This window comes from Brienomyrus brachyistius, chromosome 22, assembly GCF_023856365.1.
Source record: "Brienomyrus brachyistius isolate T26 chromosome 22, BBRACH_0.4, whole genome shotgun sequence".
NCBI lineage: Eukaryota > Metazoa > Chordata > Actinopteri > Osteoglossiformes > Mormyridae > Brienomyrus > Brienomyrus brachyistius.
In genome coordinates, this window is record NC_064554.1 from 9,517,446 (window position 1) to 9,543,135 (window position 25,690).

Genomic DNA, 25,690 nt, shown 5'->3' on the forward strand with positions numbered 1-25,690 from the left:
TGTTTCTTTTTATAAGCATTACTAAGTCTCCAATGCATCATTTAACTGGGCTAAAAATCCAGGCAGGTGCATCCAAACACCCATTTGCCTGCAAGTCCCAGCAAGTCTCCCTTCCTGGCCAAGGCCTGGAGTGCAAAGCCGGAAGCAGGCGGTCATCGTAATGCGCTCTGGCTCACGAGCCCGGATTAGCAACATTAGCCTGCTTTGTGCCCGTCAGCTTTGACTGAGACTGAAATGTCAGCCTGGTGGTGGTGTAACATGAGAAAGCATGTGTACATGTGTGTCCACAATCTCCCTTCTAGCATCCGGTGAGCTCAGGGAGGAGACCTGAGGAATTTCCTGCCTGAACACTGATCACTTATATTTTTTTGGTAGATTTTTCTTTCACCTGCCCATGTTGACTGACACAGACAACGATCGTCTACACAATACATCCAGCCACTTCTGTTTTCTGTTTACGTGCTTTGGTAACACATCAAGTAACTGAAGCTTTGTATGTGTGTGCGTCTCGCTCAGGTCCTTGATGTGCAGCCTGGGAGCGAGGCAGTGCTAACATCAGGCCAGCGGGTATGTGCGTACTGGAGCGAGCGCTCACGGTGCCTCTACCCCGGATATGTTAGCCGAGGTGAGCGGGGCAGGGGGCTGAAATCTGCTCGTACACTTCACCTTCCGCAAAAGTCGCTACCACATCATTCATGTCAATTTGGTACTACTGATGAAATCAAGCATTCTTATTTGTTGTCCTATCTGTTCCTGTAGGAGGCACTTGTGAAGATGGCAAGGCAGGTGGTGTCATGGTGGAGTTTGACGATGGAGATCGGGGGCGGATCTCTCTGCCCAACATTCGCCTCCTCCCCCCTGACTATCAGATCCACTGTAAGTAATCCATAATTCACTGTTACCATGTGAACTGAAAGGTAGATTAGTGTCAGCCATCGGCCTCTCTAGTTCTCCATAGTCACAGGTAAATGTTAGCCTATGAATAGCTAGCTCAACTCCTTCAGCCCCACTCCTATTCCATTAGCACCCGCAAGCATCGAGCCACCTACCCTGGTGGTCTGTGCTGGACAGAGGGGACGAAGGAGCTCCACATTGGAGAAGGCACCTCTATCTCACATGACATCTGAGAAGCCAAGCAAAATGGAGACTGTGAAGGAGAGCAAGGCCATCACCAAGGCCAAGCCAGGTAGAACCACCCTAGGAAACCAGTTAGACAATGCATGAATTAGATGTAGAAAATGGGAGTGGATGGGTCCTCTTTAAGGGCCAATAGCAAAGGTATGAAAATAGGGTGAATGTGTCTTAAAGGATAGACTGACATTCTTGGGGCTGCTGTTGGTTGCTACCCATGGTATTATGACAGTTTGTGTGTCATTAAGTCGTTTCATTAAAAAATAAGGAGCATATTTTCATTACCATCATTTGTATGCTAACAGGCAGACCAAAAGGTTCAACAACAAAGAATTCCTTGGTGACCAGGATGAATAAGACTGCCAACCCCATGCTCAGCTGGCCAGCAGATCTGGTGCCCAAAAAGAAGGCTATAAACAGTCTCTTCCAGGTCAACGGGAGTCCTAGGAAACCCTTCAAAAGGAAGGAGGTTGAAGCCTTTTCACTCTCATCCTCTACAGCTGCCCCAGCTAAAGGAATTTTCCGGAGCTCCTTTGCCGTGGACTCCTTCAGCAGCATTGCTAATGGTTACTCTTCTTTTGGAAACCAGCAATCTGTGATGTCTGTCAGTTCCAGAAGCTCCCTCTGCGGTCGGGGCAGGAGGCCAGGTGAAGGTGGGGGCATGCAGGGCCGGAAGGCAGAGTTTCTTGTCAAACTTGACCATGAGGGGGTAACCTCGCCCAAGACAAAGAACAGCAAAGCCTTACTGCTGCGAGGATCAACAGGGCATGGAGGTCAGCTCAACAAAGGGTTTGACACAAAAGGGGTGGCTGCCATGGCCCAGACAATTGGTTATTCTCACCCTGCTCTGCTCATCAAAGATAACAAGAAGGCGGATGGTACTCGAGCTGATCTCCTGCTCAAAGGGGTGTCCCACCTGCAGAAACCTACACCATCCTTGGTCTTAGCTGATTACGCGGACTTTGGCATGAACTGTCACAGTGACTGCCCCAGTTCCTACTCTGACATGGACGAGGAAGAGGATGATGATGAGAGGGGAGCCCCCATGGTTACTGCCTCTGGGGGCCTTAGAACAGCTGGAAGCTTCCTTTCCCGTCTCTCGGTCTCATCTTCCTCCTCTGGTTCCTCTAGTTCCTCCAGCTCTGGCTCCCTGTCCAGCTCCAGCCTCTGCTCCTCGGACAATGACTCGTCCTACAGCTCGGAGGATGAGGAAGGCTCTGCACTGCTGCTGCAGGGCTGCCTCTCCTCCCATCGGCCCCTCCTGCAACCCCCAGAACCAGCATCTGGGCCAACTCAGGGGTCCTTTGTCGCCAAGACCATGACGGTTGCTGGCACAAAGGGCAAGAATGACAACAGTGCCAGCAGCAAGCCACTCAAGCGGAAGGAGTGTCCAGGCCCTGCCCCTAAAAATCCAAAGGATCTGGCTAAGAGACAGAAGTTCCCGGAGGTGAATAACCAGCCCAAGGTCTCGGCTTTTCTGCCAGCACGCCAGCTTTGGAAATGGTCTGGAAATCCCACACAGGTAAGCCACCTGGATATATGCGGTCTCATCATAACTGTTAATGCATTAGCTAAGTACATTAACCCTGTTTTAGTCTGTAGGGCAAATAGGTCATTAGTATGATGGTCATGTGACATGTTGTGTTTGGCAGAGGAGGGGCATGAAAGGTAAAGCACGCAAGCTGTTCTATAAGGCTGTGGTGCGCGGCCGAGAGACTGTGTGCATCGGCGACTGTGCGGTATTCCTCTCGGCCGGCCGCCCACACCTGCCCTACGTGGGCCGCATCGAGAGCTTTTGGGAGTCCTGGAGCAGCAGCATGGTGGTGAAGGTGAAGTGGTTCTACCATCCTGAGGAGACAAAGCTGGGCAAGCAGCACCGTGATGGCAAGGTGGGGTTCGCAGCTCTAGGGCAAGCAGTGCCAACATGCTCCTTATTTTCCAGACTTTTCCTGCAGCTGTAGGAACTGAATTAAACATGTTCATCGAGTGTTATATGAGTAATGAAACCTCAGGATTAACCAGAGTGAAAGCTAAAGACATCTTCACTTTGAGACCTGTTATCTACAGGGTGAGCTATCTGTGGCCATTGCCAGATGTTCAGATTTTCTGAAGCAGTATTACTTTGCAGGGGAGAAAGGAAGTGAGGGTAAGATCATAGGGTATCTTCTCCCTGCCATAGGTGGGAGTTTTGATGGAAACAGCTTTGGCTTGCATTCGTGAAGCTCTTTTTTGTCGTGAAATAAGGCTGGCCGGCTAGCAGTGCTGCACATTGGATATTCAGTCTCTGATGTTGCTCCCTGCTGGTTGTGGCAAAGCTGACGTACTGAATATTCATAATCAGTGAGACTTTAACGTCTTCGGTCTGAATTCCAAGTACATCTTACACTCACATTTGATTCTTTGCGATTACTACATAGTGCTGGTCACATTCACTCTCTTCCTTCATGTTTCCCAGCATGCCCTATACCAGTCCTCCCATGAAGATGAGAACGATGTCCAGACAATCTCCCACAAGTGCCAGGTGGTGAGCCGGGAAGAGTACGAGCAGCTAAGCCGTATTAGAAAGCCCACTGGTAGCAGCCAGGACCTCTACTACCTGGCTGGGACTTATGACCCTGCCAGCGGCCAGCTCTTCACTGCGGAGGGCCTGCCCATCCTGTGCTAGCCCTGGATCTATGTCAAGATACTGCCGAGGAGCCCTCAGGCCGCGAAGGGTATGAAGTGTAACTGCAGTGTCACCCATCTCTTCTGAGACAGAGAAAACACACGACTGCTTGACACTTGGAAACATGCGAGTGGTCAGCCGCCACTACAGAGAGAGACGACGTGGATGCAGCACAGGGCATCCCCAGGCGCTCCGCTACACCCAGTAGCCCCACCGCACTACACAGTTTGCACAGGATTGTGCTCACCTGGATGGAGAGCTCCACAAGTGCGGTTTGACAAAAGCCCCTTAGCCATGTGAAAATAAACTGCTGTAGACCAACCTCTCTGAGGGCAGGACCTCCAAACAGGCGCGCTCGCCCCTCCCTGGTATCTGCCGAGGACAGTGGCTGGTTGGAGTGAGGGGGTAGTGGTGTGACCCCTCCTTTTCTGACACGCGTTTGACGTGGGGAAGATAGAGCACAGCTGTCATGTGGCATAGCCTGGTTCCAGGTGCATCCTCAGCTGGCAGGTGTAATGCACGGGAGACCTGCAGACCTCATTCTGATAATTCCAGGGCCGTTTCTAACGTGCATTTACATAGATATATAAAGATACTTCTGTACATGTACACACAGATACATACTGTATACATAATGGAATGGTTATCCTATCAAGCCATACTTCAGTACCTCTTGCCTGATCTGATTCAGGCTGTGCGTGCGTGTGTGCGTGCATGTGTGTGTGGGTTGGTGGGTTGTACAGAACAATTCTCTTCTTAATGTCTGTATGTATATAAAAGTATATACTGCTTACATGCACACACATACACATACAAACACAATAGAGATTTTATTTCTTTCGTGTTGTCAGATGTGTTCCTTTGTAAGGTTACTGAATATTGGTTATGAGACTTGAATGGGTTGTGACTTTGTTTTATTTGTTTAAATTTAAAAAATGACACCCACCACCACCATCACGCTGGCTAGTTAGACCAGACAAACAATGACCACTGCTGTTGCCAAAACCAATCAACCAGGTGGTCCATCTGATGCATTGTTTCTGGAACAGCATGTGTCAAAGGTTGGAGGGGCATCCCATAATGTCCTGGCCCCTTGGCCAGTTGGAATGTGAACGGCTCAGTGAGTCTAGTCTCCTTTTTACCACTTTGTTCTATAATACCTTCGTTATCTGTACTGTTATTGCTGATGTCTGCCATTCTTTTTCACCTCTCACAGGAACCCATAAGCCTCCCATCATCCTTAAGAGGCGGACATACTTCTGAACTGTTAGATGGTTTACTGGACGTGGGCAATTGTGACTCTGCGAATTGCTGGTCTCAGAGGAACATGCAGCTATTCTGCAGCACTCTGAGAATGTGGCTTCTGGGCAGCATTAGCATAGCAGCACTGTATTAGCCTCTGAGCAGGGTTAGCATCACAACACAGTGGTGACTTCTGAGCAGGGTTAGCATTGCAGCGCTATGCTGGCTTCTGAGCATAGATAGCATTGCAGCACTGTGTTGGCCTCTGAGCAGGGTTAGCTTTGCTGAACCTTCTTACCTTCTGAATAGGGTTAGCATTGCAGCACTGTGTTGGCTTCTGAGCAGGGTTAGCATTGCAGCACTGTGTTGGCCTCTGAACAGAGTTAGCATTGCTGCGCTTTGTTAGCTTCTGATTAAGGTTAGCATTGCAGCATTATGTCAGACTCTGACCACGGATAGCATTGGAGCACTATGTTAGCTTCTGAGCAGAGTTAGCATTGCAGTACTGTATTGTCTTCAGGTTAGCACTGCAACTCTGCATGCACCATGTGGGAAATTGATGGCCTGTGAAGCACAATCATTAAAAGGAAGTTAAAATTAATATTTAAAATAGTAAAGAAGTTGCCTATTTGATAGGCTTAAACAATCAAAGCGATATGTTTTTTTTGTTGTAACTGTCATTGTTGTCTTTGCTTTTGCCAAATATATTGAGTTATTCAATCAGTATTTTAACTATTGCTCATCTTTATTTATTGCCAATGTAGCTGCAAAGTCAGTAACTTTATAGAGAATTTGGTGTAGTACAATATAAAATGTTACTTTCTGATGTATTAGACTGAGCTCTTAGGTGACGGTGCAGAGGACATTTATTTATTGGAATGACACTGGATTGGCGTTCTCAATGGCTGTTAGTAGTGTGGTCAGCAGACCCTTTGCTAGTCTGTAACTTGGCAGTGAGATTGCCTTGCTGCTCCTTGGCAGGAAGTGACATCATGGGGCACAATCAACCCCCCACCCCCACCCCCTGTTTCTTACGGTCTGGTTACATGATTGTTCATTACTAACAATAAACCGATGTCCTACCACACTTACTGTTTTGTGCGGTTTGTTTGAATAGGGAACGATTTAAAGAAATGATGTTATTTTTATAGATGTCCTTATTTTTTTAACTTGATGTTGAATGCTTGAATTGCTATGTACTTAAAACTCATGTACTTACAAATGGCAAATGTGGATCATTAAGCCTTTTCTCGTGTTTTTATTGATCCCAACTGTTAATCCAAGATGTAGGAACTTACTGTGAAGCATCACTTGGTTCAAATCCAGTGTTATACATGCAAACTTCATGTACAAAAATGCTTGTTAGTCTTTTTTCTGTCCTCTGCACAAAAATGTGGCCAGGGAACAATTTGAGTTCACCCAGTAGGAAATTAACCATATAGCTTTGACGGCCAATGACATGCCAGAGCCTGTGTGCGCACCCTCATCGTGGGGGGGGTATCACTCGTACACAGATGGCAGTCGTCTGAGGGCTGTTTCTGTCATGTCAGCTTGTTCACGGTTTTGCCTCACATATAGACCTGGGGGGGGTTCCCTTGATCATTAAAAGCATATAGATCCCAGTCATTTTGCATTTTCTCACAACTTTAAATGAAGGCCAAATAGTCTGATTTTGAAGAATGGGAAGAAAAATGAGTTTTCCTCAGCCAGCTTGACTGGGCATAGGTGCTGAGGGGTGTTGGACTAATTCAATGTCATGCTTAATCGACAGGTCAACGTTGTATGACACAGGTGCAATACTACTAGGATGTAACTGAATAGATGTTGAGCATCGTACAGCAGCTGACAGGCCACGGTAAGCGGTGAGGAGGACGCAGGACCGTCTGTCCTTTCACCCAACTTTATTTAAATCCATTATCAGCAACAGTAAGGAAATGAACGATTTCAAACATTTTCCTAAAATTATTTCTCAGAGTTACTTGGCAAATATTATAATATTTTAACACAAATTAAATAAAGATTTTAATTATATTCCTATTGTTTTGTTGTTGTTTTTTTCGTTGAATTTAAAGTGTTTTCTAATTGTTTCAATATTGTAAAGAATTGTAAATATGTAAGGTGTGTATTGATTTTGCGGTAGACATTTTGCAGAAAAAATGGAGTTTATGGACATCAAACCATGTAAAAACATTTTAGTATTAAGATTTTTACAGATGGCTTATGAATAAATATGACAAAACCTGCTGTTGGAGTTTGGCTTTGACTGTATAAAATTAAAAAAATAATAATCTTCTGTTGCAATCGCATTCATAGTATATGGAGAAAGTGTGAAAGACAAGTAGGGCTGATTTTTCTGTTCAAACTACTGACACGGGGGGGTGTAGTGGGAATGCTCTGCCAAAAACCAGTTTTTTCATCAGTGTTGGCTATTGAAATTTGTGCATGTCTCCAGGACCCATTGTTTGTGACGGTTAATCTTACATCCATCCATTTTCCAAACCGCTTATCCTACTGGGTCGCGGGGGGTCTGGAGCCTATCCTGGAAGCAATGGGCACAAGGCAGGGAACAACCTAGGATGGGGGGCCAGCCCATCGCAGGGCACACTCACACACCATTCACCCACGCATGCACACCTACGGGCAATTTAGGAACTCCAATTAGCCTCAGTATGTTTTTGGACTGTGGAGGGAAACCGGAGTACCCGGAGGAAACCCCACGACGACATGGGGAGAACATGCAAACTCCACACACGTAACCCAGGCGGAGACTCGAACCCGGGTCCCAGAGGTGTGAGGCAACAGTGCTAACCACTGCACCACCATGCCGCGTCCCCCGGTTAATCTTCACAATCTTATTTTGAAGTCAGTCTGGATGACTTATCGTAACATTTAGCTGCCGTTTAATGCCTTGTTTATCGCCTGTTTGCTTTCCCCTCTCGATGGCCCTTGTCCTCATCTCCTCTCTGCTGCACTTCAGGCCCTGGCAGATCATGCCATGTTTGCACTCTCACATTCCCTTATCCTCCTGACTAATGGAGGTCTCCATTATGCTGGTGGGTGTCAGCTGGATCGGCTGTAATACTGGTCAAAACCCTGCCTCCTTGGGCCCCGGAGTGCCTTTGTTCGGGGGGGGGGGGGGGACAGACAGACATCCATTAGTCATTTTCTGGAGGAATTGCCTCAACTAGCATAAATGGCTGTTTACTCAGCCGGGTTATGAGTGTGCTCCATGGGGACGGCCGTGTTTGTCAGAAACTCAGCCTTCCTTTGTGTTTGTGGAGTTACGCTCTAGTAAGCGTCCTCCACTGAAATCCTTGCTCGTTACCCTCCCCATCTCATGCCATGTGCAGGAAAGCCTCACTCTGTCAGCGGCTTCTCTTCCCCATGACTCAGTGACTGCACAATGCAATCTCTCTCTTCCCTGTCAATTATTAACCTTCCAATTTGTTAAAAAAAAAATAAATCTAGTCAAATAATTAAAGGCGAGAGGGCCATTGCTGTTGTACCTTCGAACATTGAATTTCTCCAGAGGGTGCAGTGGTATGGTACAGGGGTGTCAGTTGTTGTTGGCCCCAAGTCTACTTTCGCCTAGATTAACTAGTGATGGACTAATCTGTTTGCCAGCACATATTTGCGGAATGACATTACATTGCTTTTTATTCTGTGGAAAATGAAAGATCAATCTGCTGACCAGATTTAGCAATTATAAACGTCGTGGGTCGGCACTTTGAGACCTCTTGTAAGTGGTGAAGGACCCGACAAAATGCCTCAGCCTTCACTACACAAAATGGCTGATCATCCAATGAAATCATTCCATTATTTCAGTAGTTATCTCTTTAACTCTGGTGCTGTTAACTTTTAATAATGCCATCCATCCATCCATCCATCCATCCTTTTTCCGCTGCTAATCCAGGGTCAGATCAGGGGGCAGCAGTATAAGCAGGGATGGCCAGACCTCCCTCTCACCAGCCATATCCTCTACCTCCACCAGAGGAATATCAAGGTGCTCCCAGACAAGCCGACTCTCCAACATAATCTCTCCAGCATGTCCTGGGTCTGCCCTGGGACCTCCTCCCAGTTGGCTATGCCCGAGACACCTCCCCAGGAAGCTGTCCAGGAGGCATCCTATATAGACGTCCAAACCACCTCAACTGGCTCCTTTCAAAGCGGAGGAACAGCCCTCCCAAATGTCTGCGCTCCTCACCCTATCTCTAACACTGTATGGAGGAAGCTAATTTTACCCAGTTGTATCTGTGATCTTATTCTTTAAGTCAATACCCAGAGCCCACAACCATTGGTGAGGGTAGGAACATAGATCAACAGGTATATCAAAAGATTTGACTTCCAGCCCAGCTCCCTGTTTACCACAACAGAATGGTACAGCGTCCACATTACTGCCGACGCTGCACCGATACACCTTTCGATCTCCCACTCCATTCTTCCATCGCTCATGTAAACTGCAAACTGCCACAGTGTCTGCTGCAGGTCACAGACCGATGACACCAACAGGAGCACATCATCTGCAAAAAGCAAAGAAGCCATCCTGAGGCCCCCGAACTGGACCTCCTCCACCCATTGGCTACGCCTAGAAATTCTGCCCATAAAAGTTGTGAACAAAATTGGTGACATGGGCAGCCCTGGTGGAGTCCAACACCCTTGGGGAAGGTGTCTGACTTACTGCTGGCAATGCGAACCAAACCATCGCTCCATTTGTACAAGGATCCGATGACCTGCAGCAACGGACCCTGTACCCCATATTTCTGGAGCACCCCCGACAGGACCCCAAGGGACACGATGGTATGCCTTTTCCAAGTCCACAAACACATGTAGACTGGTTGGGCAAACTCCCATGAACCCTCCAGTATACTTGTGAGGGTGAAGAGATGATCCAGTGTTTTGTGAACAGGATGGACTCTGCATTGTTCCTCCTGGATCCGAGATTTGACCAATGGATGGACCCTCCTCTCCAGTACCCTGGCATAGACTTTCCCAGGGAAGCTGAGGAGTGTGATACCCCTAAAGCTGGAACACATCATCTGGTCCCCTTTCTTAAAGATTGTGTGTCGGCCAAGACAACCAAACAACATCAGGAGTTTTCAAGAACTCAGAGCGAATCTCATCCACCCCCAGAGCCTTACCACCAAGTAGTTGTTTGACTACTTCAGTGACCTCAGCCCCAGAGATGGGCAAGTCCTCCCCTGAGACTTCCAGCTCTAATGTCTCCAAGGTAGGATGCCAGTAGGATTTAGGAGATCCTCAAAATATTCCTTCCACCGCCCAACTATATCCCCAGTTGAGGTTGACAGTTTTCCATCCCTGCTGCAAATAATATTGGTGAAAGCCTGCTTCCTCCTTCTGAGTCACCTGACAGTTTGCCAGAACCTTTTCAAAGCCGACCAAAAGTCCTTTTCCATAGCCTCACCAAACTCCTCCCGCATCCAAGTTTTCGCCTCAGCAACCCCCCTGAGCCACTTCCTGCTTGGCCTGCCAGTATCTGTCCGCTACTCCCAGAGTCCCATAAACTAACCAAGCCCTGAAGCTCTTCTTCAGCCTGACAGCTCCCTTTACTGCTGTGTCCACCACTGGGTTTGGGGTTCTGCTATGATGATGCCACCGCAACTGGTACCAACAATGTTATGGCCACAGATCCACACTGCTGCCTCAGCACTGGAACATGGCCCCCTTGTCCCCTGACTCCCTTGGGAGAGAAGAGAAGTTCTTCTGGCGGTGTAAGTTGAAGATCTCCCAGACAGGGACCAGACACTCCCAGCACACCCTCAGTATGCATTTGGGTCTAACAGGTCTATCCAACATCTTCTCTTGCCATCGGATTCAACTCACCAGCATGTGGTGATCAGTTGATAGCTCAGCTCCTCACTTCAACTGAGTGTCCAAAACATATGGATGCAGGTCTGAAACTTACGCATAAACAACCGCAAAACATCAGAGTCTGTCCCCCGACACAAAGTCGAAGGGAGGAGACCCTCTCATCCACTGGGAAAAACTCCAGTGCACCGGCACTGAATCAGGGGGCTATGGCCTGACCGCCAGGCAATCCAGGGCTCCAGGTCAAGCCCCAATCCAGGCGGGTAACATGCTCCTCGATAGTAATCATCATGCGCATCTGTTTGAACCGCACTTGGTCTGGCCTCTCACTTAGGACCAATATAGCTCCTAGGATCATGGAGGAACACAAACCCTCCACCATGATAAGGTAGCAATTTTAACAATGATAAAGTTTAAATACCACCTGTTAGAACTGACACATCAGACCTATGCTGATGTCTTGTTTGTTTTTAAAGAATATCAGCCAATACTAATAGGTTAAATATCATTTATAATGTATCATTTATAAGATAACCTAACAAAGAGTGTTGACCCAAGCGCATCATAAGTTAAAGATCATCAGGTAGTGCTTGTTTCAATGATTATTAATGAAATGAGCCTCCTTTGCCATCTTAGGCCGGCGCCGCTACTGTGCACATTTACCTGCACCAAGTGAACGTAAGAGCGCAACACAGAAGAAGGAGGATCTTTAAGGTGGATTTGCCTCTGAAACAATTATTCTGAAAATACAGATTGATGCAATTGAATCGCCGCCTTAAGAATCAGTTCATCACAATGTAACATCATATAATACTGGATTTTCACAGATGGTTTATACATTCAAGCATCCATCCATTCATCCATCAATCCATCTCTCAATTGCTTATTAGGATTAGGATTGGGGGCAGGGGGCTGGAGCTTATCCCATGCAGTGCAAGGCACTAGGCTGGGGAACACCCTGGATGGCATTCCAGTCCATGGCACGGCACATACACACATACAATACATGCAATTTTTATACACCAGATATGGTTTTATACTGCAAGAGGAACCCAGCATGAGGCAAACATGCAAACTCTATGTGCTCCCAGCAGATGTGAGACCCAAATTCAAAAAAGGTATGAAAACAGGACCTGTCTGTTCTTCAGTAGGTTTGCAGAAAGCCCTGAGTCTGACTTAGGTAAGTGGTTGGATGGATGGATGGATGGATGGATGAAAGAAACAAACCAAAGTCGTGTGAGGCAGATGTGAGGTTCTGGGTTTGGATCAGAGCTCATAGAGGGCAAGAGCAGGCCATTGTCACCCCCTGTCTAACCCTGTTCAGCCCAGGAAAGAGGGCAGGTGGAGTTGGAGGTGGGTTGGGTTCACTACAGGTGGGTGTGTCTGTCACAAGCAGGCCCCCCTCAGGTGGGGGCTTCACATTCCGAGGGACTGAGGCCCCATTTATCACAGAGCCCTTGACTTTCAAATCCTATGGGTGTTCAAAGTCTGAGCTACGAAGTCAGTGGAAGGGGACGCAGGTGATAAGAGCCAGCCCACGGCCACCAGAAGCATCCTGTCCAACATCTGCGTCACGTTCTTAAGTACTGCAATGACCATCCTATCGTCTTGCATGTAGTGCTGGGATGATTATCCATTACTCACGTCTACATTTCTGTAATGTCACTGCTATGATGATGAGGGAATTGTGAAAAGAAGGAATTAGATTGGACTGCTTTGAAAATCCAATATGACAACTGGAAACAAGTATTCCTGACTGATTGAGTATTTTGGGTAATTGCAGAAGTCACGTTTGAACCTGTAATCTGTGCGCAAACGAATGAAAATGTGGCTAGGGTTAGGGTTTGAAACAGGTCAAGCTTTGCAACTCAAGATTTTATGGGATAGGCCTGTCATGGGATTTGTGCCTGTGGTTACCTAATCTTTATTTTTCCAAATGAAGTCAAAAGGAATTGCCAAGAGCCCTCAAAGCAGATCAGAGTCTTGCTTCAGGCGACAACAGATGAGTCCAGTTTGATCCTTGAACAAGACCAGATACTCTACTCATTCATTAAAACCTTATTGTTTATGCTGGATTATATAAAAGAAAACCAGCTATCCACGATCCATTAAAGTACATGCAATACAAATATGAATAGTATGTTTTCCATTCATTGACACATCACACTGTCAGAGTCTCCTACTTTTTCTGACATACAAGTCCTACATGTGTAGTTACACATATGATCACACACCCTCACCATGACAGTTCAGTCATGTACCCAGGGGATTTGCATTGTTTTGTTTTTCAAACATCCGGTGACCATTATGTCTTCCATTTCTGTGCTTATTATTATTATGCACTCCAGACTTTTTAGGCACTGGATTGGTGGGAAAGAAGCTTTTTCATGTATTGTTCCTGGGTAAGTTTATACTTTAAGGTTACATGAGTACTGCTCCTGCTCAGTAATGCAAACAAGCAGAACAACAGAAGTTAGGGTTAGTTTGACTCCATCTTCTGAGTCATACGTCAAACAACACAGCAAGTTAAATCCACCAGTCAGCAAGGCTGCCAGCATGGAAACAGCATAATGCTGCTCCTGCTCCCACCTGCTGCTCTCTGGTCATAGCGTACCACTGCTCCTGCTCCCTCCTGTTGCTCTTTGCTAATAGAGTACAACTGCTCCTGCTCCATCCCACCGCTATTTGGTCATAGTGTACCACTGCTCCTGCTCCCGCCTGCTGCTCTCTGGTCATAGTGTACCACTGCTCCTGCTCCCTCCTGCTGCTTTTTGCTCATAGAGTGCCGCTGTTCCTGCTCCCTTCCTCTGCTATTTGGACATAGCGTACCAGTGCTCCAGCTTGGTGCAACAACTGAAAGGTTGTTTTATGGAGGAAGAGAGAACGCAGTAGCTTTGTGCTGGGGCTCACCTCAGAATCCACCAGGTGAGCACTCAGAACTTTGTTTTCATGTGGAACTGTTGTTGGACTTTAGATCATGAGATAATGAGCCTGGAGCTTAACCCCGGAATCAAGGCACTTTCACACTATGAAAAACGTGACAACACCAACTACCATTAACATCACCAACTAACATGACCACTGCAGGGGTGAGGTGTGAACCTCCAGTCCTGGAGATATGAAGGAACGTGAAAGACATCACTTTTTCATCAGGTTGAAAGCTGACGTGTCTGTGTAGGGAAAGCAATAGCTCCCATAGAGGTTATTGGGAATTTTTAACAAATTCAGTTATCTGAGAGTCACTTGTGCGCTGAATTCTTGTTACTCCATGAAAATATTATACTGTGATTTAATAACTAAAATGTTATGGATAAAATGATCAGCTGAGTAATACAAATGTTTAAAGTTATTTTGTGCTTCCAGCTTCTTTCCACAATCATTATGAGAACCATCTCACTGTATTGGAATTGTTCTTTTCTGGTTTTAATGTTGAACAAGCCAGAGCTGGTAAAATGGAAAGATTTTTTATATTGAGAACCCAAGTGTTTATAGACCTGCAGATGTCTTCCGTGTTTTAAGCTGCTGCATTATAAATTGTTCCAACCCACATTCTTCACACTTGTATTCTTTTGAATGATGCTGTGAGGCTACCTCACAGCTCCTGGGACATATAATTTAAATGTAAACTTTGCACCAAAAACCTACCAAAGGCTTTTTTAGCTGTGATTGTCTTTGGAAAGTCTGCCTTGTGCAACTGAATCTAAAGTTACTTCATAAAACTGAAGTCTGTGGCTGTCATCGGTGGGTTGTTGTCAGTTTTGACCATTCTCATATTTGTTACTAATAGCAGGACATACAATGTCGTAAAGGAAGTGAGTGGGGACGGTGTTGTCACTTTACCCCCAGTGCTTTCCAGATGTTTTTATGTTTGTAAACTCTAACCTTTACCCAATGGTAGAGCTTCATCTAACGTCTTCAGCCTGTAGGACGTGCTGCAGCTACATGGCCTGTTTCAAAGCTCAGGGGTATGACTGTACGCTGTCAGACTGTCCTTGTAAAACACAGTTGTGTCCCTAGGCAGCACATAAAGAGGTAAGTGTGTGAACCTAAAGACACTACTGGAGTTGAGAAACACCACAGTTTGGGGGATGTAGGTTGAAAAGTGTATTGTGACCCGTAATAACTCAGCCTTTGTACTGTAATCTGTGAGGAAGGCTTCTTCTACTGAAAGAAAGAATGTAAAAGAATGATAAGGTACACGATATTGCCAAAAGTATTGGGACACCTGCTTTTACACACACATGAACTTTAATGACCTCCCATTCTAAATGCATAGGCTTTAACATGGAGCTGGCCCACCCATTGCAGCTATAACAGCTTGAACTTTTTTGGGAAGGCTGCCCACAAGGTTTAGGAGTGTGTTTTTGACCATTGTTCCAGGAGAGCATTTGTGAGGTCAGGTGCTGATGTTGGACGAGAAGGCCTGGCTCACAGTCTCTGCTTTAATTCATCCCAGAGGTGTTCTATTGGGTTGAGGTCAGGACTCTGTGCAGGCAAGTTCCTCCACACAAGACTCGCTCATCCATGTCCTTGTGGACCTTGCTTTGTGCATTGGTGCGCAGTCATGTTGGAACAGGAAGGGACCATCCCCAAATTGTTCCCACGAAGTTGGGAGCATGAAATTGTCCAAAGTGGCTTTGAGTGCTGCAACAGTAAGAGTTCCTTTCACTGGAACTAAGGGGCCAAGGCCAATCCATGGAAAACAACCCCACACCATAATCCCCCCTCCGCCAAACTATACACTAGGCACAATGCAGTCAGGCAAGTACCAGTCTCTTTGCAACCAGCAAACCCAGACTCGTCCATCAGATTTCCAGACAGAAAAACGTGATTCGTTACTCCAGAGAACACGTTTTCACTTCTGCACACTGTGTGCCCCAGCATGCGTTGTCCCCGCTCTGTGATTTTACGCGGCCTACCACTTTGCCGTTTCTACCAGTTGCTGCTGTTCCCAATTGCTTCCACTAATGGTTGACCATGGAATATTTAGTAGCGAGGAAATTTCACAAGTGAATTGTTTCACAGGTGACATCTTATCACGGTACCACGCTTAAATTCACCGACCTTCTGAGAGCGACCCATTCTTTCGCAAATGTCTGTAGAAGCAGTCTGCATGCCTAGATGCTTGCTTTCATACACCACGTGGCTATGGAAGTGATTGGAACACCTGAATTCGATGATTTGGAGGGGTGTCCCTGTACCTTTGGCAATATAGTGTACATTGTGATCACACTCTTGTTCTCTGGCTCTCAGTCCGGATACAGGGGAGGGAGAAAGGTCTGAAAGGCTGAAGGCACTTTGGTAAGAGCAGTGAAGCGAGGAGGCTGAGGGCTATGGACTCAACACCTTGGTAATGCTAAACTGGTCCACGTGACATGGAGATGCAGGAATGAGATTCTGGGAGCTTACATGGAGGGAGAAAGGAACATAAAGGACAGCACAACAGAAGAGGGGAAAGGCAGGCAGGTTTTATATTGATTGCAAAAGGGCTGTAGAACAAAGGAGTTCCAGGATGTCTGTCCACCCTCCCACGTTAGAGTCTGATTGCAGGTAAATGATGGAAATTCCAGATTACATGTCTTACAGTCTCCCCAGAACTTGCTCAAAAGAAGAAATACTTTGGATCCCAGTGCGCCCTCCACTGGAACTCTCTGTTATGATCAATTATCTTTAACTAAGCAGTTTGAGGCGGAGAGGGTTGATTACGCAAACCTTGGTTGACAGTGTGTGAGACAGTGAGATGGATTGGGGGGGGGAGGGGTCAGTGAGGCCATCTCCACAAGGCTGAACCTATACGGAAGGCTGTAAATGTAACTGCAGCGGTGACGTCTAGCAAGCCACATGATGGACCATGCAGAAGCCGCACAGCATGTCGGTGTTTGCTCACAATTGGGCATGGATATCCATGCCTGGGGTCCCCAGCCCAGCCCCCTCTTCAAAGCCCACATGGGCTCAACCTGTATATCTACAGCCCTGCTAGGGAGAAGTGGGTGGATCCGAACACAGATGTGTGTGCCAACTTCCCTGAGCGGAGAGGCCTGACAAGGCTGACAGCCAGACGACCTCCAGCCAAAAGCTGTTCAGAAACACCAGACGATGTACACGACAACCCATTTCGTAAAACAAACTTTATTTTACATTAAAGTGAATGAGTGAGGTCACTAGAATGTTCTGCCTGTGAAACTGTGCCCTTCCCAAACCTCCGCATGTAGGAGACTCGGTGAAACAGGATTACCTGATGGGCCCCTCACGCTCCACTTGTGATGCCATGGAAACCGGGTCTCCTTGAGTTCAGACCTTTGTACAGCGTGACAGTGAATGACGGGAGGGGTGGTATCCATTCAAGGCCTATTGTTACTCCGGCGGTCGGAGCAGGCTGCTGTGCCTGTGCTTGAGAACACCGCTGGAGGGCCACTTTGTTTGGAGAGAGAGGGGTCCCCTTCCCTGTATGACAGTCAGTCCATTTGTCAATCAAAGGAGAGAGGAGAAACCTTTAGGGCAGGAGAAGGATGTGAGCCTTGCCCCATTGGTATGTGGGGCTGAAAAAGTCTGGAGGTAATTTATGATCCGTTCTGTGTACCCATTTTAATGAAAGGGCCTAATTAGAAGGACCTTGCATTCACAGGCTCTTCCAATCAGAGGCTTTAATAGTGTCCCTGGTCCCTCACTGCCTGCTCCGGCTTGGTGGCACATTTCTGAGACAAAGACGTATTTTTTTCCATACAGAGGACACTTAGAAATGGGCCGTGTGACTGCAGGCGTCCACAGCAAAGTCCTCCATTTTCCTTGAACTGTTTTCCACTCTTAATGCAGTCCATTGCTCTGAAAATCACATTTAGTGCCGCCGATTGATTTGTCAGTGGCCACGTGTACCCCCCCCCCCCCATAACCTGGACTATTCTCAGCCTCCCAGGGAAGCTCTCTATCAATCGGGAGGGGAGGGGTTGAGGTATTTCACCAAAGAAATACATTTCACCACCTTCCTGGCTGACGTACTTACCTTTTACAGCCAGCGGGGAGGCCTAATGGACTGTAGAGCAAGTCAGGTTCCAGGTGTGCTTTGAGAGTGCTTCGACCCGTCCTGCGGCCCGTCTGGTGGCCTGTCTGCTTCCTAATTGTGCGCCAACTGTTCTGTGTTTCCCGCCTCTGAAGGTGTGCATTCTGACATTGCACCCACCCCCCCACCCCCCGCCAGCAAAGCATTTGGCTCTGACTTCTGTTTCCACTGCTCTCCCCTCTGAAGGCCAAGGCTGTATTATCTCAATTGAACCCCCTCCCACACACGGAATGCAGGGAATTCATGTCCTAAAGGCCAGTGAATCAGCTCACTTTCGCTTGGTCCCCAAAATCCGCCTCACAGTGGTATATTTCGGGGGAGTCCAGCAATACATCCATCAGTAACATCACTTGTGCGTGGTGGTCAGAGGTGTGTGCGGTGGCCTTTGTGTGTGTGTGGGAGGGGAGAGGAGGGCAGGGTCTGTGGCCAATCACAGATTGTTTAATAAAAGCAGGACTAGGCTGCTCCTGCCCCTGTAAACTCCAGCCCCCCCACAGCATTCTGATCTGCCAGGCTGGTACCCCATCATCAGTGAGGGCCAATTAACGTGAGCAAGAAAAGAATTAGAACAGCAGTAACGTGCGTACCAATGTATGCCTGGGGGGGGGGGCAGAAGTCCTGTCGCATTCCCTCAGAACTCCCTGACCCCTTGCTCTCTGCCCCCCAGGCATCCCTCACTGCCAGGCCGGCCAAACATCAGAGAGTTTTTCAGAAGGTCGGATCTGGCGTTCAGTCGTCACCCTTTCACACAGCGCGCCATATCGGCACACAAACATCTCTCCAGTGACAGTGACAGATAGCTAATGAAACTTTGCGCAAACACAAAGGCATCCTTTGTCTTTGAGGAACAGGGCAAAATCTGAATGATCTGGAAAAGAAAAGACACTCACGCTGATATGGAGCCCCCGATAAGCAGTTTATTTTGTCTTTGTGTCCATTCACCAGGACAATGTTTCAACCATTGTTTGGTCTCCGTGGCCAGAGACACAGTGAGAAGCAGAGTAATATTAGACTGAGGTGACGAATATCTCCCCCCACATCAGAGGACATTTATCAGGAGAGGAAGTGACACACTTTTTCAGTTAGCCTCCTAACAACGCCATTGAGAGGTACAGAGGGGCGGGATCAGTTTTACTGGGGCTTTGTTGAAGTTTCAGCTTTGCCCAGCTTCGGAGGTGCAGAAGGTGTTTGGGAGTTCATCAAGACCAGAGTGAATACCGGGCTCAAACGAACCAGCCTGGACCAGAAACAAGAAGTGGTTGCAAGGTGTTTCGCCTGCATTCTGCTGAGGTGGGGGGAGAGGGGTAGCACACGCCAAGCTCCTCTTCCAGGACACAGTTGCTAAATAAAGGCAGGTAGACGGGAAGGTCGTCATCCAAGACAAATACTACAGACATCCATCTTATTCTCGAGCAAAACTGCCCCACATGTTTCGCAATAAAGCCTGTGCTTTTCGGGCCAGAGTGGGGTGAGTAATCCCAGTGCTGTGTGATGCCTCCTCTCTCACTCCGACCCGCCAGCAAACACAGCCGTCAGCTGGCCGTCCTTCACCATGTGCTCACTCCTGCAGCGCCCATGCCACGAGGGGCTCAGCTAAAGTGCTCGTCTCGGATTTCATAAACGGGCTGTTTAGGGGAAAACCTCTGAGGCGATCTGTGTTACGGGACACAGACACACAAGCTGTCGTCCATGGGAGAGGGAAGAATGTCTGATGACCTTAGGAGGGCAATATTTAGGTGTGAAAGTGTGACTGGTGAGGGATCTGCTCCAGAATAAGAAAGTTGTAAGTTTTTAGCCCAGTTTCTGCCACTGAAGATGAGGTGACAAAGAGATGCGGCTTTTACAGGCTGTACCAGGCAGGTCAGTGTCGCAGCCCCCCGCACAGCTGTCTTCACCTCAGTATGACAAACTCGTGGAGCCATCTAGCTGAGGTTCAGTGCATGGTCGGTGGCTTGACCAAGTTTCGTACTGCGTCTGCAGCCGTCCTTCATAAAGCTGGGAGCCTGCAGTCCCCACCCAAACCCTTCGTGTCCTCCGTCTCTCCCGATCCATTGTCCACATGGTCATCCGCATCCTCCACGTCATTCCGATTGCTGCTCGCTGACGGGGTAGGGGTCTTGCAGGGCCCTCATTTGTTGGCGCGGTGGTGCCTTGGGGGTGATGTTGACAGTGTTGTGCTTAATTGCCTCCAGGTCTCCTATCTGCAGGAGTGCCAATATGGGGGGGTGGTTAATCTATGGTGGGGGGGAGTTGTGCTGACAAATTAATACACAGAGGAGCATGCAAGCTCAGGGGCCAGGGAAACCCCATTTGTCTCTGCCAGCACCGCCGCTGCATGTCGGCCCACGCCCCCCAGACGTCAGGGGCTGGCTGGTAGTGGGCTCTCAGGCATTGTTTGCTCTCCCTTGCCTCACAGGGGACCCGTAGAGGGCTGGCCCCATGGCGATGGGGGGAGTAGTAAGAGGAGAACATGAGGGAGAGTTTGTGTGGGTGTGTGCGTGTCTGTGCGTGTTCATCAAGCAGTAATTAGGAATAACTGCACTTAGTGCTTTTCAATCCACGTGGCCCTAATTTAGCAGACTTGATAAATTTTGTAGATCAATAGATAATAGATAATCCCCAAAGCATGAATCAGAGCAAAGTGTGATAATCCCCAAAGTCTGGATCTGTGTGACACATGATTATCCCCAAAACCTGTGCTGGGAAGCCCCTCTCCTGCTGCAAAATGTCACATGACGATTCAGTAGTTAGAAAAGATCACAAGTCACTTGTTTCCAGCGGCCTCCTTGCTAGGAAAGCCGGTGATGCTCGGCCTAATGCCACGGTCAAGCTTCCGCACTGCAGTCCCTCGATCCGGAAGGACAAGATGAATTATGACAGAGACACCGGAAGTCAATCAGAGTGCGGAATGCCGGACATGGGCATCTACACAGAATTCCGTGTCAGCTTCCAGTGTCATGTGATATGATGGGCAGATGACAGACAGGCTTTCTGAAGCAGAGAGGACTCTATGTAGTCAGCTTCAATGGCAACAGTGAAAGGTGGGTGAAAGAGATCATGGTGACTGAAAACGGTTTCAGGCCAGGACCTCCATGCTGGCCTGCACACCCTCGAAGCCTTTCCCAAGCCATGCGATTAGAAACAGAGACTTTTACTGGAAAAAACATCTGACAACAAAGTATAGACAAGTGAACGAGGTCGAGGACTGGAAAGAGACGCATCCAGGACACATTAATATGTGTATTTCCAGTATTAAGGTGCCATAGTATTCTTAATGACAGTATTAGTACATGTTTGTGAAGAATAACATCTGTCCTCAATAAAAGGTAGATAAAAAGATTAAATTAAAAATACTGCATGTATATCATGAGTCATTTATCAAAGGTGGGTGTTGGAGCAGCTTAGAAACTGGGTTCATCTGAAAAGGCTGCAGACAAATACAAAGGGAATAATCCCACTAAAGACATTAATCCATGGTCAGGCAAAGGGGGGGGGCATGTGTGAACCTGGTGAGTGGCTGTAACACAAAACACAGCCCCCCTCCCTCCCCCAGCAAATTGTGTGCTTTCGGCCTTGTCTACTGAGGACGGGAACCATTATTAATCTTGCTTGCTAAGCTTTTGGGACCCCAAGAGGAAGCCGGGGGTGTGAGAGAGGGGAGACCAGCGGGATGTGGGGGGGAAGGGTGATGCAGATGTGTGTCAACGTGTCACGTGCACGTACCCATGCAACGGCAGAACGTAGGTATGCAGGGGCAATCAGCGAAATGCAAATGTGCGTGTATAAGGTAGCAGGATACACAGGAGGGTCAGTGTGTGATAGGGTGAGCGGGCGAGCTGTAGGCACGCCTCTGCCCATGTGCCTTGCGTGTGCAAGCCACTGTGATACATGGGAAGGGTCCGTGTGAGACACAGTGAGCAAACTATACACACATGTCTCTGCGTGTGTCTGAGCCATTGAGATATACAGGAGGGTCAGTGTGTGACAGATTGAGCGAGCTTTACGCACACCTCTGTGCCTGAGTGACAGTATGGCAGCCTTCGGGTCCTTAGCGCTGGCTTTCACGCAGGCAGAAACAGCCTTACCGCTGAGAGAGCCCGGGGGATCAGGCTTGGCTCACCGGCCCTTTTTCCGCTTTCTAGGGCTGGAGCTGCTGCCTCATAGCCTGAGTGCAACGCATTAGCCCAAATCCACTGTCAGTAACACCCAGAGTGGCATGCTAACTCTTCTTATAGTCTCTCACTCCATCTCTAGGCCCTGCGGTCCCCACCCTTTACCCAAGTCCCCTCGACGCTGCGTCTCAGCTTCAACTGCAGGTAATATTGAGTTTCAACAGACACAATTCTCTGGCTGGGCAAGTGGTCCTGGCCCCCAAATCTGCATTCCTGATCAGACCCTAAAGGGAGAGGAGGGTCACAATACATTTGCGCGATCGCCTCACGTTGCCATCTTGGTTTATTGTCAGTCATGGTGACGGAGTCAACCAATCAAAATCAGTACACTGCATATGGTAATGTGAAATAATCCATCCATCCATCCATTTTCCAAAGCGCTTATCCTACTGGGTCGCAGGGGGTCCGGAGCCTATCCCGGAAGCTAAGGGCACGAGGCAGGGAACAACCCAGGGAGAACATGCAAACTCCGCACACATGTGACCCAGGCGGAGACTCGAACCCGGGTCCCAGAGGTGTGAGGCGACAGTGCTAACCACTGCACCACTATGCCGCCCCCTATAGCATTATATAAAAGCAAAATAAATGAAATAAAAGCAAATTATATAAAGAGAAAGCCGATATTGCTGGATGTGAGCCATACAAACTGAATGCAAAATGCTTGAGAGCCGCCCACTGTCAGTTCTGAGGATATTCTCCATTTTCTCGTTTTTCAAACATTGTGGGAACACTGAAGTAAAATAAAGCAGTATAAACGTCATACTTCTTATTTTTCAATTATTATTATTCATTGTTTATCATTATCTCATTTGAGTCATGCAATGGCAGTGTTAAGAGATTACCTTGCTCTGTGTTGTAATGTTAACCTTACAATGCTGCTCCTGTCATTATTACTACAAATCTGGTTTGACAGCACATAAGTGACAGTGTTTTAAATGTAAATTGCTGATTGTTTATCACTGGAGGTGCAGCTTCCATTTAGTTGAAGAGACTGTCTTAGTTGTTTATTTTTGCTTTGCTCTCTTAAATGTCCATGATGCTGACAGATTGCTCTGTCTAATGTTCACTGTTGGTGTTGCACCCATCATATACAGTGGCTGGTTTACCTAACGCGAAAAGATAAGAATGGCCTGTGGGATATGTTTTCATGTCACATTTTTAAAATCAAACAATGTTATCAGCTTACTTCTCATAAATCACGTGGCACAAAAAGCCATTAAAGTACTTGTGTTCACATTAGGTTACATCAGTCAGCACAACCATAAACTCGATGGGGGTCATAAGCTACAGTAACATTAGTATGGTAACAAAAACGAAACGGATGTTCACTAGCTAACGAAGGTTAGTCCTGTTATCTACAGAAGCAAACACGTGGAAACATAAAAAATGTTAAGATTGTTCTTACCATTGACAAAATGACCTCCACAAACTTTGCTGGCGCTGTTAAGGTGTTCTCAGTGAGGTGCGCCGTTTACATACCGTGTCACCATTGTTGCCTGCGCTCACTAGGATATTCTAAAGGATCCCCAAGAGAAAAAGAAGTTGAAAACAAAACAGCAATTGACCCGGATGAACATGACAAGAGAGCACAGACAGTACACAGATTATCGTACCGGACAAACTATGCACTGCTACATGCCATAAACTCTGTTAGGGCCGCGATATACTTCATGCAAGGTGACACATACGCAACGCGATGCGTACACAACGCAAGCAGTGTACTGACTGTACTTACACATGTGGTTGATGTCTATCTGGAGGATTAAAGGTCATGTCCACCAGGGGGCAGTACGACAATACCATCTTGCTTGGCTCCTTCACTTTCTGTCTCATTTGTTTTGTATGAGGTTGTGACATGAAATGATGAACACTCCCTACCTCAACAGCTGTGGAGTTGCTAATTTTTTAATTCTGCTGCAGGATTCTAATCACTGCTCCTCACTTTACTACCATGTGTTGAATGTCGCAATGTATGTTGTTAGATCTCATAGTAGTTATTATTTCGTAATTAGGCTGCACAATACTGGAAAATATGAATTTCTGCAATGAGTATTAGAATATTCTAAAGAAAAAAATAGCTAAAAATATATAAATTTCCCACAAACACGTCTATTCATGAGTGATTTAAATAGCAAGGATGAAAATTATTATGAATGGCTTGAAGAGAGCATGTGGAGCTCGTGCAAAAGCAGCAGTGGTAAATTTTAAATTAATGTTAAACATTTACTAAATAAAAATTAAAATCACACAGCTTGCTAAGTTTTGTTTCCAATAACAAAATAAATGTTCTAGCAAAACGTACACCCCACGTTCTCGGAAACTTTTTATAACCAAGATTTATAAATTCTGAAACTGTATTGCTTATGAAAGTAGGCAAGTTAGAATTTCAAGTTAGTTTTTATTGTACTTCGTACAAACGATACTGCTTTCGTAGAAACTTAAACTGCCATTAAATTGTTAAGATGGGTTACACAGAGGAACACCATAGTGCTCGAAATATTTTCTCTCTTTTTTCTCTCTCTTCGAATGATGCTGTGTCAAGACGCCCGGCTAGTGACCAGACCCAACGATTCGTTGGTTCCACCTGGAGATCTGACTAAACTTCGTTCAATCTGCTGTCATCAGATCTTCTGCAGAAAATGACCAACTGCGTCGAAAGCAACAGGTGCTCTTGTCGGCATCTTTGTCGTGTTTTTGAATTGCGATTTACTCTGATTTGCCGACTCGTGTATGACCTCTGTTTGTTGCCCCGTAACTCACTTTTTGCTTTGTCCCTGGTACAGTCGCTAATCCTCTGCTTGATTTTATGCGTACTGACTTTCTAGCTTTGCATTCCGACTACGATTCAGCCCAGCCCTTGGCTTTGAAAGAGTGATTGTGATGGAGTGTACGTAGGGAGGGACTGCCTATTCTTTTGGTCTGTCTATTTCTGTTTATTCTACGTGTTGGCCAGGGAGATTAGGGGAAATGATTGTACCGTTGTTTTCGTTTAGGAAAGGTAGGTTGAATATATGGCATTAGCTTGTTTTATTTGTTGTTTTGGCGTTGGTCACTCCTGAGTCCTGCAAATGCACTGTGGTGCCAGCAGTCTTTGTAAATATACTTCTATGTTTGCCATACTACTGACTCCCTGTTCTGTACACACACATGCACATACCTATTCTGTTGCACCCCAAACCGCTAGATTCTGGCGATCATAACAGCACCAATATGGCAATGACTGCCTTTGCTTGATGTGAATGTTACAGTGTGACGTCACTTGAAACTCTCCTATAGGTATGCAGGTGCTGAAATGTAGAGGATTTGAGTGCTGGTTTGACATCCTCTGGGTTGGACGGCTTGGTGCCATAATGAAATATGAGCCATCTCTGACAACAGGAGGCACCAACACACCTAGATCTCTGGCCACATGCATTCAGTCTTGTTAACATGCACTTTTGCCTTTGGTTGATCTGATTTTGCAGGTGGTCACACTTAATAAATACAACCAGAATTTGTCTTTTTTCCCTTTTCTTTAAAAGTAACTTGTCACTGAATTTTTCACCCAGAAACTAAATCTAATGTGTTTGAATCAGAAAACCTTCGCAGACTGAAATT

At 46.9% G+C, this 25,690-nt stretch overlaps 1 protein-coding gene and 1 long non-coding RNA gene across 5 annotated transcripts in view; one reads left to right on the forward strand and one right to left on the reverse strand.

Moving 5' to 3' along the window:
• The window catches only part of LOC125717718 (BAH and coiled-coil domain-containing protein 1), a 50,797-nt gene extending 43,728 nt beyond the window's left edge, over positions 1-7,069 (forward strand). For all 3 annotated transcript variants that reach the window (XM_048990951.1, XM_048990952.1, XM_048990953.1), the window contains exons 22-27: positions 517-625; positions 760-876; positions 1,025-1,186; positions 1,437-2,653; positions 2,784-3,020; positions 3,587-7,069. In XM_048990951.1, the coding sequence (XP_048846908.1) occupies positions 517-625; positions 760-876; positions 1,025-1,186; positions 1,437-2,653; positions 2,784-3,020; positions 3,587-3,796 (2,052 nt within the window). In that variant the 3' untranslated portion in view covers positions 3,797-7,069. The remainder of the gene's footprint in view (positions 1-516; positions 626-759; positions 877-1,024; positions 1,187-1,436; positions 2,654-2,783; positions 3,021-3,586) is intronic.
• A 12,509-nt stretch (positions 7,070-19,578) lies between these two features.
• On the reverse strand, positions 19,579-23,889 carry LOC125718048 (uncharacterized). Of its 2 annotated transcripts, none has more exons than XR_007384749.1 (3): positions 23,829-23,889; positions 23,499-23,608; positions 19,579-20,122 (listed from the first exon to the last, which is right to left on the reverse strand). It is a non-coding gene; the product is annotated as an uncharacterized LOC125718048 (long non-coding RNA). The 2 variants fall into 2 exon arrangements; XR_007384750.1 differs by lacking the exon at positions 23,829-23,889 and adding an exon at positions 23,707-23,812.
• Positions 23,890-25,690: the final 1,801 nt, after the last annotated feature.